The sequence below is a fragment of the Schistocerca piceifrons genome, chromosome X (genome assembly GCF_021461385.2).
Source record: "Schistocerca piceifrons isolate TAMUIC-IGC-003096 chromosome X, iqSchPice1.1, whole genome shotgun sequence".
Classification (NCBI taxonomy): domain Eukaryota; kingdom Metazoa; phylum Arthropoda; class Insecta; order Orthoptera; family Acrididae; genus Schistocerca; species Schistocerca piceifrons.
Window position 1 is genome coordinate 308468969 of NC_060149.1, and position 18982 is coordinate 308487950.

Sequence of the window (18982 nt, forward strand, 5' to 3'; positions counted from 1 at the left end):
ACCTTCCTGTTGCAAGAACAGCAAAAGACTGGGTCAACAAGTCTGTGCATACCAAGCACTAGTTAGCATCCCATCCAGAAACACCATAGGTAAACAAGAGGTTTAGTTTATCACACACAGCCCATAGAACCTGGTGTGGGGCAGTGTGTCTTGGACGAATTCACTCTACGAGACAGCGCTCACCAGGTCTATGTCGTACATGCAAACGACCTTCACTTGCATGCAGGAAGACTCTGCTTTCATGGCTGAAGACCACGATGCACCATTCCATCTTCCAAGTGGTCCTCTGGTGGCACCATTCAAGCCGTGTACATCAATGCTGTGGGTGAGTGGAAGACGGGCTATAGGTGCAGATGCCTGTAGTCCCATAGCTAATAACTGGTTCGCGACACTTTGTGTTGACACATTTGGGCTCACCAGCCATATTATCTGTTCTGTGGTAGCTGTATGACCTACCACTGCTGACCTTACAATACGTCGATCGTGGTGGGCGTCTGTGCTGTGTGGACATCCAGAAACTCACCTGTGAGTGTCAGAAAGTTCACATGATCACTGAGACCAGCATCGTTACATAAATGATGCAACATATCCAGTTTGTGTGGCAATTCTCCAAAAGGACCATCCCGCCTCAGAAGGCTCAAATTTGACCCCTTTCGAACTCGCTAAGTAGGCTGTAGGAAGCCCTAGTGTCTCCCCCTGGCATGGTTGACTGCTTATGTCACATGTTTGCACCACGCTGAGCCCTCTGGCTTCGAGCATTCCCTGTTACAGTGTAGAAACAGATGGCACTCTGGTAGCTATGCCATTATGGTGACTGTTGGTGGATGATGATGATGATGATGATGATGATGATGATGATGAAATCATTATCAGTACATCTACTATCTCCCAGGTGTCATATGCTGTCATCAGATCTCTTCAAGTGTTCTTCTTTTCTTCTCCCCCCCCCCCCCCCCCCCCCCTCGTGGCAGTGTGTTTTCATCATGATAGGCTCCACCTCATTATTGGAACTGTAGGTAGCTGGTATTTTCTGTGTGCTGCTTCCTAATTTGTGAAATAGCTGGGGAGGTTATATTACTTGGTCACTCAGTTATCCAGAGATCAACCACCTGGCTTATTATTGATGAGATTAAGTGAAGGATAAGGTTTTCAAATGGAATGTTAACACATGGAACTCACTGATTGCATACACAATGTGTGGTTTTGGTGCTGGAAAGAAACATCACAGCTACATTCAATAACCAACACTCATTTACTTCAATAAATTTCAAAAATAGAGTGAAGAAAGTGGTGCAGTTTGCAAGTATCTTCTGAAATTTTTTTATAACATACCTTAAAATATTTGTCACATAAGAATAGTGCCTGTATCCTAAAAATGTCACTTGAACATGGTTAGAAAAACTACCAGCAGTTTTTAATGTTTACATGTGACTCTCAACAGTTGCACAGAATAGACCATATATTAAGGTTTTTGTTCACAATGGCCAGCAGAACTTCTGCACACTTCCCAGACACCTTGTGGTTATATTCTCATGTCAGTCTTATTTTGTTGTGAAAACTAATGACTTGAGATGTTGAAACACTCATTGTTTATGGTAAATTGATGAGTATTCCTCCATGCAGTTTTTTTTTTTTTTTTTTTTCAAACATTCAGATAAAACATGTGGCATTTCACTTTGTGATTTGTTGAAATTTTGAAGGAAGGTGTACAGATTCTGACAACTGTCAAACTATAACAAGAGTAGGCCTTTTTTCCAGGATGATTTTAGATTGGTCGATCAGAGAGAGAGAGAGAGAGAGAGAGAGGGGGGGGGGGGGGAGAGAGAGAGAGAGAGAGAGAGAGAGAGAGAGAGAGAGAATGAATTTCTTTGTGTGTGTGTGTGTGTGTGTGTGTGTGTCATTAATTATTAGAATTTAGTCAGCATACTAGACTTTGCATATTAATTTATGTGCAGTATAATACTTACTTACATCCTGTCTTCAATAATTCCCAGAATAATACAATCACATTCTCTTGTGCTATTTAGTAATATGTAAATAGCAAGTATGTCCAGATACACACACAAGTTTTGTGTACATAGCTTCTAAATGAACTTTTACTGCATTATTTCAATAGAAATCACGTCATGATGTGTGATATTTGGAGTTAACTAAGTAACCAATCAACTCCGTTACGCTTGAGCTGTATTGGATATAGGAAATTTACCCCAAATCACGAATGACAGTAAGAAGTCAATTGAAATAAGGAAGACAATAATCTTTATTTGTAAAAAGCACATAGAATACAGTATATTTCCAAAGCATTTAATGTTACTCAAGTGAGAACAATCAATAATGATTCATGTTTGAAGCTCTTCAAAGAAATTGTCTGCTGCTTTGAAGTTAACCACAGACAGGATGAGAGTGATCTCTTGTCATTCCTTAAGCAAACACAACTTTTGGTATTGGGCAAAATTAGACGCTTCTGAACTTCATAAATGGGCCATTACTGCATTATAGTCAGTTATGGAGTGTGATCAACACACTGTTGACTAACTGTGATCTTGGTTGAATATTATGACACGGTACGGAACTTTGCAGGCCAGTTTGAATAGACTTGAAGAGGAAATGTAATTTCAATAGAATGAGCCACTGAATATGCTTTTCATTGTTCAATAACAATTGAGAGATATGATGTTGCTGCATAGTAACATTGTTTGGCATGCACAGTAATATAATGTGGTTACACTCCCTGTAGATACATGAAAGGTAAAGGTTCTGTTGTTGTGATGACATATAACAAAATTCAAATCTACAGATAGATCATAAAGAGAGTAATCCATGCATCAGATCATATCTTGATAAAATTGTAGCTCTGTTTAATACGTGTCAACTGAAGAGAAATGAAAAATACTTTATTTCAGTAACTGGAAATTATAAATGGCATGACTAACATCTTGTTTTTGGAATAAACTCCTTTGATATAATATCGTGTACAAAATCTGGGTATGAAATAAGTCACACAACCAATGTGTTGGCTGCAGTGTCTTACTGTTATTCCAGTATTGGTTTCCTCCTCTTGAAAGTATGTTACACAATGCTTAAATACTATATAACACTTCCTTTCTTGTGTTACTCTGGCAGTGCTGCTATGCATGAGTGCTTTTGCACTGTGTATAAGTGATAGTGCACCAAACTCTCGTCTATCAGGAGTGAATTGATACAATTAATTTGTGTTCCTTTCTTTAGCTTAATGTGAAAACTGTAAATTTTGTAACTATAATGAAAGAAAATAGTTGAAGTAAAAATAATTTGTTGTTTTAGCAGGTTTCATATAGGCATTCTTATGTTTCAGCGGAAAGAATTGCTGACAAAGAGGGAATTACTCGTGAGCAACAAGATGAGTTTGCCCTTCAGTCTCAGCATCGTTATGCAAAATCTCAGCAAGAAGGACACTTTGATAAGGAAATTGTACCAGTTCCTGTACCACAGAGAGATGGAACTACGTTAGTATCAACTGACGAACATCCCAGGAAGGATCTGAAAATTGAAAATTTGCAAAGGCTGAAACCAATTTTCCGAAAGGTAGTGAAATTTTTGAGACCTGTTTTTACATAGATATTAATCTGTTATGATAATGACAGTGAGAGAAACTGCATTATTGATGTCTTACGAAATCATGCGTTTGTTATCTTTTATAAAATGAACATTAGTTGTGCAATATTGAAGGAGGAGGCAATGTATTAACCTCTTGAAAGAGACAAAGAATGGCTGCTTTGGGTATGGGTGTTCATTGCTTTGATTCAAGTCTTGGATGATTCGCTATCTTAGACACACTCTGACTTCCCTAAATCATCAGACAAACAACTAATATACTGTTGCATGAGACTTGGTTCCTCCAGTGCAAAGAAGCAAATTCGAAAACATGGTGCCTCCAATACACTCAGCCAGTTGTCAAGTTTTCGGATTCCTTCCAGTTTTGCGAAAGACAATAATCCAGTATTTTTGGAATGCTATTATCAGTTAGGGAAACAATGATAGTATTATTAGAGGATGTTTACTGGGGGTGAAAACAAGAGGGAAAAATACTTATGGGGCTATGCAATAGTATTTTTGTTGGGGTTAGTGTACATCCTTTTCCAAAGACATAGAACAGCAAATGTGCACCAAAAGTTTTGGATACTGAAATGACATTAACTGGTTTATTACATGCTTAGAGAAATATTTAAGAACCAATTACTAGGCTGCATGACACATCTGGGTACCTGCATGTGGGTACAGATTCATACCTTAATGCAGTCATGAATATAAATGAAAGAAAAGTGCATGAATGTGTTGGGGGAAGGGGGGGGGGCATTGTATATAAATCAGTCACAAATAAACAAATGAAATTAGAACTGGAACAACACACTGAAAATCCCTGGAGCTAGAGATCAGTGGTCTCAGTAGATTACTAAGAATATTTCACTGTAAAGAACTTTAAATACACTGCACTAGCCATTTAAACTGCAACACCAGGAAGGATAGCAAATAGTGAAATTTTCCTTATTGTACATGTACAGTATAGTAGGAAGAATATAGGATTAAATTTATAGATGATTTGAGCACTTACAGGATGACTTATTTAGTACACTGAGCTGCCACCTCTGCCAGCAACATTAGCTCTAACGCTACTGGGCATGGAGTCAGATTGTTCTTGTTGGTGAGTGGTGGTATGCCAGCCTTTGGCAATCTATGCCCATACGTTTTCAGCGGATAAGAGGCATAGAGAATGTGCCAGCCAAGGAAACAAACATGATCTATGTTGAGGTAGAGCAGGGCATCACAGGCAGTATGTGGTTATGCATTATCTTGTTGAAAGATATCACAGACATTGAAGATAGAACACAGCCAATGGCCTTAACATGTTGGTAACGTAACACCTGCTGTCCTAATTACCTGCTACACTAACCAGAGGTGAGCGTATTATGTACCCAATACCACCCCATACCATTACACTTCATGACTGAGATCTGTGGTGATGACAATGACAGATGCAATCTGCTAATGTTTGTTTTCTTGGTGCACCACTGTGGGCTCACTTACATCTGCTAAGGGAAGCCACAGCAATTGTCACCATGTCAAGAGTTCATGATACTCCAGACTTCATTGCACTGTCTATGTGGATATTTGTCTCGCTGCAAAGAAATCAATTTCCTGACTCTTAGTGTGTAATGTGGCTGAATGATCCTACACTGTGAAGAAACAATGTCTGTTTTCTCGGGTGTTAGTTGTGGGGCCACCAGTTCCATCATGGCATTGAGTATAATCCTCCTAAACCCATTGATTCCATATTTATGAGTCGTGCAATCCCGACCAACATAAGTAGAAATATCATGGACCGAAGCACTGTAGCCTCGATAGGCCTATCATGTGACCACTGGTATAGATATGTTAAACCTTACAGAATTTAAGTTAGCCTCCTACCTCTGTAGACAAAAGATGGAGAAAGGAGTAGTTGCCACATTTGTTAAAAACAGTTTTAAATTTAAGAATATTGACATTAATAAATTTTGCTTAGAGCAGCACTTAGAAGCATGTGCAACAGAGATAGAATTTCATAATAGGTCCTTTATAATAATAGCCATATACAGAGCACCTTCAGGAAATTTCAACCTGTTTATAAACGGTCTTGAAGATTTATTATCTCATCTAAAATTAAAAAACAAAGAACTAGTGGTTGCTGGTGATTTTAAACACTGTCAGTGAACAGTTACTGAAATCAGTTACATTGTCATTCAATTTAATTTCTACTGTAAATTTCCCAACTAGGGTATACAAATGTTTTAAGACTGCCATTGATAATATATTTATAGACAATTCTAGGCAGCTAAGCCACATCACAAAACCAGTAGTACATGGGCTATCTGACCATGACATGCAACACCTAACATTAAATTTTGAAAATTGTCGTGGTAAAACATCTATCAGAACTGAGTACAGAAGGCCAATAAAACAGTCAAAAACTGAGAAATTTAGGAGATTGCTCAAAGAAATTAATTGGATGGATGTTTACAGCATCCAAGACACAAATGGAAAATACAAAACATTCATTAATAAAGTTAGCACCTTATTTGAAAATTGTTTTCCCCTGAAGGTAACTCAAATTAAGGAGAGGTCTAATAAGAAACCATGGATCACACAAGGGATAAAGATATAATGTGAGACAAAAAGGAAACACTATCTGATACGTAGGGACACCTTTGATACTAGCATTATAGCTCATTACAAAAATTACTGCAAAATATTGAAGAAGGTTATCCAGAAATCTAAACACCTGTATTGGGAGAAGAAGATAAATACATCCAGCAATAAAATAAAAACAATATGGGATATAGTTAAGTCAGAGGAACAAATAGCTCTAAAAATAAATGAAACCCTGGTAACAAATGCATGTTGTGTTGCAAACCATTTAAACAAGTATGTTGTCTCTGTTACTAATAGCATGGGGTTGTCAGGTTCAGTAAATAATGCAATAGAATATCCGACACCAGTGCACACAAACAATCTCAGTAAAATGGAATTGACACTTACTTCACCCAAAGAAATAGAACCCATCATATATATAGTCCTTGAAATCAAAGCATTCTAGTGGTTATGATAATATATCAACAAAGTCAATAAGAGAGTGTTCATGTGAGCTTAGTCATATCTTAAGTTATTTGTGTAATCAAGCACTTGTCACAGGAACATTCCTGGACTGGCTTAAATATGCTGAAGTTATACCTCTCCTCAAGAAAGGGGACAAAGAAATGCCGTCAAATTACCGACCGATCTCACTAATGCCAGCTTTTTCAAAAATCTTTGAAAAGGTTATGTTCAAGCGTCTGCTTAAGAACCTTAGTGAAAATAACATACTGTCAAAGTCACAGTTTGGGTTTCATAAGTGTTCTGATATTGAGAAAGCTATTTACACTTATAGCAAAAATGACCTTAATTCATTGGACAACAAATTAGAGACAACTGGCATATTCTGTGACCTGTCAAAGGCATTTGACTGTGAATCACAGCATTCTTTTAAGTAAATTAAAATATTATGGCATCACTGGTAGTGCTGCAAAGTGGTTTCAGTCATATCTTACTAATAGAAAACAAAGGGTGTCATTACGTAACAATTCAGCAGTAGGCAATCAGACATCATCTGACTGGGAAGAAATTACATGTGGTGGTCTCATACTAGGTCCACCACTGTTTCTTGTGTATATTAATTATCTGTCATCTGTCACATTACCAGATGCCAAGTTTGTCTTATTTGCAGACGATACAAACATTGCAATAAATAGTAAATCAAATATAAATTTAGAAAGGTCAGCTAATCAAATTTTTACTGACATTAGTAAGTGGTTCATAGCCAATTCACTGTCATTAAACTTTGAAAAGACCCACTATATGCAGTTCAGAACTTCCAAGAGATTTCCTTCTGGTGCGCGTGTAAAATATGACGACATGGAAATAGGAGAAGTTGAGAGCGTAAAATTCTTGGGATTACAACTTGATAATAAATTCAGTTGGGAGCAACATACTAATGAACTGTTAAAGCGCCTAAACAAGCCTGTGTTTGCAATGTGAATGATGTGAGACATAGGAGATGCAAATATAAAAAAAACTGGCATATTTTGCTTATTTTCACTCCATTATGCCATATGGTATCATATTTTGAGGTAACTCCACAAACAGAGAAAACAATTTTAGAGTACAGAAGCGTATAATAAGAGTAATGAGTAGTGAAAATCCAAGAACATCATGTCGAAACCTATTCAAAGAATTGGGCATATTAACCACAGCTTCTCAGTATATTTATTCCGAAATTTGCTGTAAATAATACATCTCTTTTTCCAACTAACTGCTTAGTACACAGTATCAATACTAAGAATAAGAACAATATACATAAAGATTTAAAATCACTTACTCTTGCCCAGAAAGGAGTCCAGTATTCATCAATGCATATTTTCAATAAGTTACCAGCAACCATTAAGAGTTTAGTTTCAGACAGGGCACAGTTTAAACATAATTTGAAAGAATTTTTGGTGGCCAACTCCTTCTGTTCCATCCATGAGTTTCTCAACAAGTGCAGTAGACCATTTTAATGAAAATTTATTATACTTTAATTTTTGACAATACTTGGTAGTAACAGCCAAGTAACTACCTACTGTGTGAATGATGGATGTATGGAAAGCAGATGTAAGTCTTAAGTCTGGAAATAGTGGAAGTTTAATTTTAAATCGTGTTCATAATCTGACTGTTCTTAACTGAGGATCACCGAAATGAGTAATTTACTTTAATTTTTGACAATACTTGGTTGTAATAGCCAAGAAACTAGCAAATGTCTGAATGATGAATTTAATGAAAGCAGATGTAAGTATTAAACCTGTAAATATTAGAAGTTTAAATTTAACTCGTGTACATAATTTTACTGTTTATTGTCTGAGGATCATTAAAATTAATGAAACTCAAGTTTTTCTAATTACATGTTTGTAATGTGTTTATCTGACATGTTCCACACCCAGGATGATTCCCTCTTTTATGGGTCTATGGAATGAATAATTAATCTAATCTAATCTAGACTGCGATCCTGCCACTGTCTAATTACAACACATGCTGGTAGATGTTTCTTATATGAGGAGGCATAACATGATCTTCTCACAGACAGACAGACAGCATTCAAATATGGTTTATGATTGAGAAGCCCATTTCTTAATCTTTCATTACATACAGAATGTAGATGGCAGTTACCAAGTGTGCGTGTGGGAGGGGAAGAGACACACAGTTGCCCTGAAATAATGCTAATCTTTGCATATCCAAGTATTTAGTATACTTTATCCCTATTTGACATATTTGACATTTGTTGGATGTTGTCTTCAAATTGTTGCACTTTGAATGGCCATCAGTGTACAATAAAGAAGGAAATGCTGCTTTGCTGGCCATTTTGAGTAAAAGAAAGGCAGATGTGAAATTGCCATGAGTAACATATGAAATACTCTGGCTTATTGCTGTAGAGAGGAAGGACTGCTTTTCATGTCCATGACATTTAGTAATTTCAGCACAACCCTTGGTTCATGCCAAATAGGGAGCATCTCAGCAACCTCTGGAAGTGTTGGCTGGTACAGGTCTGGTGAAACCATGGTTCTCAAACTGACAACTGACAAGCACTGCAAGTTCTTTATAAACATAAGCTCTGGGCATGTTGTGTCATAGGAAATGGGGCTCCGGGATGAACAACCCAGGTGACAAGAATAGCACAAACCCCTATCAAAATAAAAAGGGACTCAGCTGCAAGGTGTACCCCGTACTGATGTGGTTGGATAACTGCTGAGGCAAACTTGTCATTAGTCAATCTCTAGGGCACTGCCACACCTTGGTTATATTAGATTCATCTGTATAACATGGGGACAGTCAAGATCAATCATTATTTGCCCAACTGCTCATGGGAGCACAATAGTTCCAAATTCTTCAAATAAAAACATTCCCAATGGGACTGTTGCACCATGTGGGACTAACACCACTGACTCAGTCAAGAAGCCTTTTGGTAGGTTACCAATAACTCGCACTAATAAAATATTATTAATGTTCTAGGGAAGTTCTGATAGAATATAAATACTTCTGGATTAAAGGAGACACTGGAGAGCGGAAACATTGATTTGTATGTAGTTTTACACAGAAAGAAAGAAAACTTGCTAGAATGTGGAGTAACCCTTTTACTAGCTAGAGTTAAAAAAACACATATATATATAGTGCCGGCTGGACTACAGTGCTGGTGATGCGTTTTGGCAGGTGGACTTGGTTATGGGGTTAGTGTAAGGTGGGGTGGGTAGAGGTAGGTGGGAGGCAGAGAGAGGGATTGGAGGTGGGTGACTTTCAGCTTGGAGGGTGACAGCTGGCATGCTGGCTAGGAATGTAGGATGGAGAGGTGGCGAGTACACAGGCACGGTCATTGGAGCTGGTGGGGAATGACGCACACTAAAGGTGATGTGGGGACATGAATTGGGAGGAGATAACAGGATGGAGAATGGGGAAACTCTTGTATGGAGGGTGCATTGGCAGTAAGTTACTGGTAATTGAAGCCAGGGAAATTACAGGAGCAGAGGAGATGTTGTAAGGATAACTTCTATCTGCATGATTCAGAGAAGCTGTTAGTAGAGGGAAGGAAGCAGGTGGCCCAGGTTGTGAAGCAACCATTGAAGTTGTGCATGTTTTGCCACTCAGTGGTCAACTTTGTTCTTGGTGACAGTGTGACAGTGGTCATTTCTCCTGGTGAACAGCTGGTTGATAGTCATACCAACACAAAAAGCTATGCTGTGTTTGCAGCAGAGTTCACATAGGACATCGCTGCTTTCAAAGGGGGCCTGGCCTATGATGGGGTAGGATAAGCCTGCAACAGGACTGGAGGATGAGGTGTAATCATGAACAAAATGAGATTTTTTTATGCCACTCAGTACAACTTTGGAGTCTGTGACTGTTTCTGTTCATGTGAAGATTCCACCCGATGATGAAGTGCCTAAGAATGCATTGTCTGCACTGTTTCCTCAGCCCACCCCACCCTTTCTTATATTGGATGACTTCAATGCCTGTAACCCTTTATGGGGTGAAACTGGCCATGGCAAAGCTGTCGAAAACTTGCTCGCAGAGCTCGATCGTTGCCTCTTGAATGCTGGTGTTCACACACACTTCAGTGTGGCGTGTGGGTCTTACTTGGCCAATGACCTTTCCATTTGCAGCCAGTGTATTTGCCCGGTCATGCACTGTAGAGTCCATGGTGACCTGTGCGACAGTGATCATTTTCCAATCGTTTTGACCCTTCCTCGGCTTCACTTACCTGGGTGTCTACCCAGATCGGCTCTCTGCAAAGCTGACTGGGATGCTTTCACCACTGCCATCGCCCTTCTCACTACACCACATGGACCCCCCAGGGGATCCACAACTCTTTTGTGGATACGTGCGTAGCGAGCACGGGGCCCCGAGCTAATGTGGCCTTCCTTCCTTTCCGGGCTGCATACCTTCCCTTTCCGCATCCTTCCCCATCCCCTGTCTTCACCCCCCCCCCCCCCCCTCACCTCTTGCTCTTTCCTTCACTTTCTCCCCCTCTGGGAGTATGGTTTGCGCCTACGTCCGGAGACGGACGCTTGTAAATGTACCGCATTCTTCTTCTTCCTTGCTTGTATGTCTTCTTCCTTCCTTTGTCCATCTCCTTTCCTTACCTCTTCTCTTTACCCTTTTCTCCGCTGCGGCGTTTGAGACCCCCTCTTCTTTCCTTTCCCTTTCTCTTTCTTCCTCCCTGTGCGTGTCTGAAGGCCGACCCACGCACTTCCATGCGTAGCCGGTGACGGGGTAACGCGTAATTCCCCGCCCCGGGTAGACAGGTAGGACACGTACGTACCCCCTGGTAAAGGCCAGGCCCAGGGAGGGGTGATTACCCGAGCTGATACCTTCCGAAAGTGCCGATTGGTCCCTCCGTCCGTATGTCGGGAGGTGTGACCTGAGGTGTGAACAATCACCTAAGGCGGGTGTGCCCTCGGTGAGGGCCCCCACAAGGGAGGAGCGCGCCATCGGAGACGCCGGTAATCATGGGGGATTCTTCCGCAATGGTTTCCTCACCTTCCACTATGTCTGCTCACAAACGTAAGTTCACTGAGTCTCAGCCACAGACGGTTCTTCCATCGTTGCCACAGTTCCTTGTTGTTTCTCGGTCTGACGAAGGTCACGACTTTTCCACGGTCAACCCTTTCATTATTCAGAAAGGTGTCGACGCAATTGCGGGTCCTGTAAAGTCTTGTTCCAGATTACGGAATGGTACCCTGTTGTTAGAAACACACAGTGCCCTCCAGGCTCAAAAATTGCTGCGTACTTCTCTGCTCCACACCTTCCCTGTCCGGGTTGAACCGCACCACACTTTAAATTCCTTGCGTGGAGTTGTTTATACATGCTCCCTCGATGGATTGTCTGACGAAGAAATTCAGCACTACCTGTCTGACCAGGGCGTCACCGCTGTTCATCGGGTTATGAAAAGGGTTGACTCGAACATCATTCCAACCCGCACTGTCTTCTTGACTTTTGACAAAGTTCAACTCCCATCAAAAATCAAAGCAGGCTATGAGATAATTTCCGTTCGCCCTTATGTCCCAAACCCTACGCGTTGCTATCGATGTCAGCGGTTTAATCACACCAGCCAGTCCTGTTCCAATCCGGCCAAATGTGTTACGTGTGGCAGGGATGCCCATGAGGGTGCTTGTCCACCTCCATCCCCTCGCTGCATCAACTGTATGGGTGACCACGCTGCTTCCTCTCGAGATTGCCCTGTTTTTAAGGACGAAAAGCTGATCCAGGAAATAAGAGTGAAGGAAAAGGTGTCGACCTTTGCTGCTCGAAAGTTACTCGCCAGTCGACAGCCCACCGTGCCTCAGAAAGGAAAATACAGCGCTGTCCTTGCTTCTTCTCGGCCAACAAAGGAGGCGGCCACGCAGACTTGCGACCTCACATTTAGTACCACGGTCGTCAGATCGGCCAGCGCAAAGATCGCCCGTTCAACCTCACCTCTTTCGCCTGCCCACTCTATGGCTCACCCTTCGTCGGGTTCTGCTAAATCTCGAGCCCAAAAGTCAGACGCCAAGTCTACAAAAAAAGAGCATTCTCGTGAAGAGTTTTTACGTACTGCAACTTCACAACCATCGGTTCCTCCTTCATCTAAACATACCTCCAAGAAGGCTACGAAGAAACACAGTTCCTCTCCTTCTCCGCCAAGGCGTGTCCCATCTACAGCACCACCTGGCGGAAATCGCCCTCGGCCATCTTCTGTGTCGCCGAGGCGCACTGTTGGTGGCCGGTCAACTGGCCGATCGTTGGTGGCAGGAGCTGCTCCTGACCAACCTATGGATCAGGATCTTCTGCCTTCGACTGAATGCCATTCCATGCTGTCGGTCGCAAGCTCTGAGCAGTCGTTGAGTTGACAGCACCCTTGGTGCCGTTCCTCCATTTTCTGTTCACCCTATGTCCATTATCCACTGGAATATCCGCGGCATTCGCGCCAATCGGGAGGAATTGTCGATCCTCTTACGATCCTACTCGCCGGTCATCTTCTGTCTTCAGGAAACAAAGCTGCGTCCCCATGACCGCTTTGTTCTCCCTCATTTTCAGTCCGTCCGATATGACCTCCCCTCAGTTGAAGGCACTCCAGCCCATGGAGGACTCATGATTCTGCTCCATGATACTCTCCATTATCACCCAATCCCCTTAAACACTTCCTTCCAAGCTGTCGACGTCCGTCTTTTCCTTTCTGGATACACGTTCTCTCTTTGTACGGTATACATTCCATCGTCTACACCAATGGCACGAGCTGATCTCCTTCATCTTCTTGATCAGCTTCCACCCCCCTATTTGCTGGTTGGGGACTTCAATGCCCACCACCCGCTTTGGGGATCTCCACATCCTTGTCCACGTGGCTCACTATTGCTAGACGTCTTCCACCAAGCGGATCTAGTCTGCCTCAACACTGGGGTCCCTACATTTTTGTCTGCCTCCACGGCAAATTTATCCCATTTGGACCTTGCGGTCGGTACTGTTCCGCTAGCTCAGCGCTTCGAATGGTTCGCCCTTGATGATACACACTCGAGTGACCACTTTCCATGTGTTCTTCGACTGCAGCCTCAACTGCCATATATGCGCTCGCGACGCTGGAAGTTTGCCCAAGCCGATTGGACACTTTTTTCGTCTCTAGCGACATTCGATGACCGTCGCTTTCCCAGCGTCGACGATGAGGTCACACATTTTACCGACGTTATTCTCACAGCTGCGGAACGTTCAATACCACGCACCTCCGAATTGCCCCGGCGCCCTCCAGTTCCTTGGTGGAACGAGGCCTGCCGTGACGCAATACGTGAGCGGCGACGTGCTCTTCGCATTTTCCGTCACCATCCAACTTTGGCCAACTGTATCCGATATAAGCAGCTCCGTGCGCGATGCCGTCGCGTCATCCGCGATAGCAAGAAGGCAAGCTGGAAATTCTTTACTAGCTCATTTAACAACTTCACTCCCTCCTCGGAAGTTTGGAGTCGGCTTCGACGGTTCTCCGGCGCGCCTAGTTTCTCCCCGGTCTCTGGGCTCACTGTCGCGCATGATACCTTAGTGGACCCCGTCGCAATTTCTAACTCATTGGGTCAGCACTTTGCTGAGATTTCGAGCTCTTCAAATTACCCGCCAGCGTTTCTCCCGAAGAAACGTGCAGCAGAAGTGCGGCATCTTGCTTCTCCTCTCAAAATCGCGAAAGCTACAATACTGTTTTCTCCATGCGCGAACTCCAACCTGCACTCTCTACTTCTCGCTCCTCCGCCCCAGGACCGGATGGTATCCATGTCCAAATGTTGCTGCATTTATCAACCCATAGCCTGCGTCACCTCCTTCGCCTTTATAATCGAATTTGGACCGACAGTACCTTTCCCAGGCGATGGCGGGAAGCTATTGTCGTTCCCGTTCCGAAACCTGGAAAGGACAAACATCTCCCCTCTAGCTATCGCCCCATTTCTCTCACGAGTAGTGTCTGTAAGGTTTTGGAGCGTATGGTGAATTACCGTTTAGCTTGGTGGCTGGAGTCCCGCAGTCTTTTAACACCAGCCCAATGCGGATTCCGAAAGCATCGTTCTGCTGTTGACCATCTTGTTGCTCTCTCCACTTATATCATGAACAATTTTCTCCGGAAACGCCAAACAGTAGCAATATTTTTTGATCTGGAGAGAGCGTACGATACCTGTTGGAGGACAGGCATCCTCCGCACACTGTTCTCTTGGGGCTTTCGAGGCCGGCTGCCCCTTTTTCTTCGCGAATTTATGGCAGAGCGCACATTTAGGGTGCGGGTGAACACTACTCTCTCCCGTACTTTCTCCCAAGAAAACGGGGTACCCCAGGGCTCCGTGCTGAGTGTTGTACTGTTTGCCATCGCCATTAATCCAATTATGGATTGTCTCCTTCCTGATGTCTCGGGCTCCCTCTTTGTGGACGATTTTGCGATCTACTACAGTTCTCAAAGGACCAGCCTTCTTGAAAGACGTCTTCAAGGATGTCTCGATCGCCTCTACTCGTGGAGCATCGAAACCGGCTTCCGTTTCTCTCCCAGTAAGACCGTTTGTGTTAATTTTTGGCGACGTAAGGAGTTTCTTCCGCCCTCCTTACATCTAGGTCCTGTCAACCTTCCGTTTTCCGACGTCGCTAAATTCTTGGGTCTTATGTTTGACAGAAAACTGTGCTGGTCCTCCCACGTGTCCTATCTTTCGGCTCGCTGTCTGCGTTCCCTTAACACCCTCCGTGTCCTGAATGGTACCTCTTGGGGAGCGGACCGGGTGGTCCTTCTCCGCCTCTATCGCGCCTTAGTGCGCTCGAAATTGGATTATGGAAGCATAGTCTACTCCTCTGCTCGGCCGTCTATTCTTCGGCGTCTCGACTCTATCCACCACTGTGGATTACGTTTAGTGTCTGGAGCTTTTTACACCAGCCCTGTGGAAAGCCTTTATGCTGAGACTGCTGAACCTCCGCTGTCCAATCGGCGGGCAGTCCTTCTGAGTCGTTATGCTAGCCATCTGTCTTCCATGCCTGCTAATCCAGCCCATAACCTTTTTTTCGACGCCTCCTTTGATGTCGGGTATGCAGGCCGCTCCTCCTCCCTACTACCCCCGGGAGTCCGCTTCCGTCAACTGCTCCATTCTCTTTCCTTCCGCTTTCCTAAAACCTTCTTGACAACTTGGGGTACAGCACCGCCTTGGCACCGTCCCCGGATCGACTTGCTCAGAGACCTATGTCAATTTCCCAAAGATGGTACCCCTACACTTGTTTACCGTCGGGCATTTGCTGCTCTATGTGCACAAATGACGGAAGCCACATTTATTTACACCGATGGCTCGAAAACATCGTTAGGTGTAGGGAGTGCCTATATTGTTGGCGACACCCCAAATCACTTTCGGCTTCCCGACCAGTGTTCGGTTTATACTGCAGAGCTTTACGCTGTTCTCCAGGCTGTCCACTACATCCGCCGCCATCAGCGGATACAGTACATAATCTGCTCAGATTCTCTCAGCTCTCTCCTAAGTCTCCAAGCTCTTTACCCTGTGCACCCTCTGGTCCACCGGATTCAGGACTGTCTGCGCTTGCTCCACCTGGGGGGCGTCTCAGTGGTGTTCCTCTGGCTCCCGGGACACGCTGGTATCTGTGGAAATGAGGCGGCCGATATAGCGGCCAAGGCTGCAGTCTCTCTTCCTCGGCCAGCTCTTCAGTCTCTTCCGTTTACCGATCTACGGAGCGGTTTATGTCGCCAAGTTACTCATTTATGGCATGCGCATTGGTCAACACTTCCCCACAATAAATTGCGGGAAGTGAAAGCCGTTCCTTGCGCTTGGACCTCTTCCTCCCGAACGCGTCGTCGGGAGGAGGTAATTTTAGCTCGACTCCGGATAGGGCACTGTCTTTTTAGTCATCGACATCTTTTAAGCGGTGATCCTCCCCCACTCTGTCCCCACTGCTCTCAGCTGTGGACGGTCAGACACCTTTTAATTGAATGCCCCTATTTTAATCCGTTACGCTCCCGTCTACAGCTATCGCCTGATCTATCGTCGATTTTAGCAGATGACACGCGCTCAGCTGACCGCGTTCTACAGTTTATTAGTGACAGTGAAATGACGTCAGTCATTTGAAGCTTTTTTTTTGTGGACAACCAACCCCTTTCTATAGTGGACTTTTAAGCATTCCTTCTGCCTTTAGTTTCTCCAATTTTCTGACTATGTTTCCATTGCTGCTGATTTTAAATTTCGTTTTTTTCCTGTTTTCTACGTCACGGGCTGGGCGCTAATGACCATAGAAGTTTTGCGCCCTAAAACCACAAACAAAACAAAAACGAAATACACCACATGGAGGTACCGATGTGGTTGTCCAGAGTACAACTGCAGCCATTCTATCAGCAGCTGACTCAGTGGTCCCCTCTTCCTTGGGATCACCCCCATCGGAAGACAGTACCTTGGTGGACCCATGAAATCGCTGTGGTGATTAGAGACTTCAGATGGGCTCTCCAGCACCATAAACAACGTGAGTTAATGGAGCACTCATTGCCATTAAATGGTTCCGTGCCCAGGTCTGCCACCTCATAAAATTACAGAAACAAGAATACTGGGAGGGGTATGTTGCTACAATTGAACCATGTATGCCTTCTTTGCAGGTGTGGGGAAGAACTGACACTTCTGTGAACACTAGGGAGCGTAGCAGCAGGTGTTCCTTGTATCTGTGTGAGTGGTGATGTCTGCACTGCTACTGACACTGTTGCTGAAAATTTTGCTTTTCATTATGCTCGAGCATCTTCATATGAAAATTATCAACTTGCAGTTTGTGTCCTCAGAGAGCAGAGCAACTTCCTTTACAGTTTACTACATGTCACCAGTAACCTTATAATGCTCCATTCAGTGAGGGGGTATTCCTCAGTGCCCTAGCCCACCTCAGTGTTGGTGCGCCACGCGGCTGACAGTGGCCCATATCTTTGTGAGCTGTCCTCCTTTGGCTGCCCTGCGATGGACTCTTCAGTTACTGGACTCGTTGCCATTAATTTTAGCTGACAGCGCCTCATCGGCTAATTTGGTTTTACGTTTTATATGTGACGGTGGGTTTTATCATTCTATATAAGTTTTAGCACATGTCCTTTGTTCCTTCGTGTTCTACACTCTAATGCTTTTAGGGTGGATGTTTTAATGTGTCACAGAGTGGCTGGCTTTTCCCTTTTTTTCTCGTGGTCAGCCAGCCACAGTCATCTGTTCTCTTGTTTTTACCCCTTTTACCTGTTTCTTGCTTCCCTCTGTGGCTTCCTTTTCCTGTTTTGACCATAGTAGTGTTGGTTGTCCTTCTGTCATTCTTCTGGTTCTTCCTTCCTCCTGTTATTGTGCTGTATGTCTCCTTTCTTTTCTTCTTTCCCTTGAGTAATTATTTTACCGGGAACAAAGGACCAATGATCTCACAGTTTGGTCTCTTCCCCCTCCCCATATTTTAAACTAGCCAACCAACCAACCTGCCGTGGCTCCAGGGCCAGACCGCATCCACTGCCAAATGCTCAAACACTTATCAGTGGATTGCCAACATCAGATCCTTGCAGTTTTCAACCCTATCTGGAGTGAGGATGAGTTTACTTCTCAGTGGCGTGAAAGCATGATCATCCTAATTCTGAAACCAGGTAAAGTGCCCCTTGAGATGGACATCTCTTGCCCAATTAGCCTAACTGATGTTTTCTGCAAGTTGCTCGAATGCATGGTGAGCCGACAGCTGTGTTGATAAGTTGAGTCTCGTGGTCTTTTGGGTCCGTCCCAGACCAGTTTTCGCCAAGGCTGTTCTACTGCTGACAATTTGGTCTACCTGGAGCCAGCTGCTCAGTCAGCTTTTGCCTGGCATCAACATCTTATTGCTGTGTTCTTCGGCTTGTGTAGAGCTTATGACACCACATAAGCCCACCAATTTTTGTCCAGAACTTCATACCTCGTCATACTTACCGGGTTCAAGTTGGTGCTTCCTACACTACTCCCCATATACAAGAGGATGGGATCCCAGAGTGCTATGTATTGAGTGTGCCCCTTTTTCTGGTGGCTGTCAATGGTCTAGCTGCAGCTGGGGGATGCACAGTGAAACTTTCCCTGTATGCTGACTGTTTGCATCTACTATTGCTCCTCATATGTGGGTGTTGCTGAGAATGCTGACTGAGGGTGTCATACGAAGGATGCAGACCTGGACTCTCACTGATGGCTTCCAGTTTTCTGTCACCGAGGCATGTGTTGTGCACTGCTGTTGCTGCCATACTGTCTATCCCCAACCATAACTCTACTGCAATGAACAAATGCTCAATGTTTTGGAGGCTTATCATTTTTTGGTCTTTGATGCCCAATTGATATGGCTTTCCCATCTTCACCAACTTACGTGAACTTGCTGGTCACACCTTAATACTCTTCACTGTCTTTGTAAC

The 18982-nt window shown here is 43.6% G+C and overlaps 1 protein-coding gene across 1 annotated transcript in view; it reads left to right on the plus strand.

Annotated features, from left to right (window-relative positions):
* The window catches only part of LOC124721162 (acetyl-CoA acetyltransferase, cytosolic-like), a 91510-nt gene that overhangs the window by 33687 nt on the left and 38841 nt on the right, over positions 1-18982 (plus strand). Inside the window, exon 5 of the mRNA XM_047245991.1 lies at positions 3335-3564. Coding sequence (XP_047101947.1) covers positions 3335-3564 — 230 coding nt within the window. The remainder of the gene's footprint in view (positions 1-3334; positions 3565-18982) is intronic.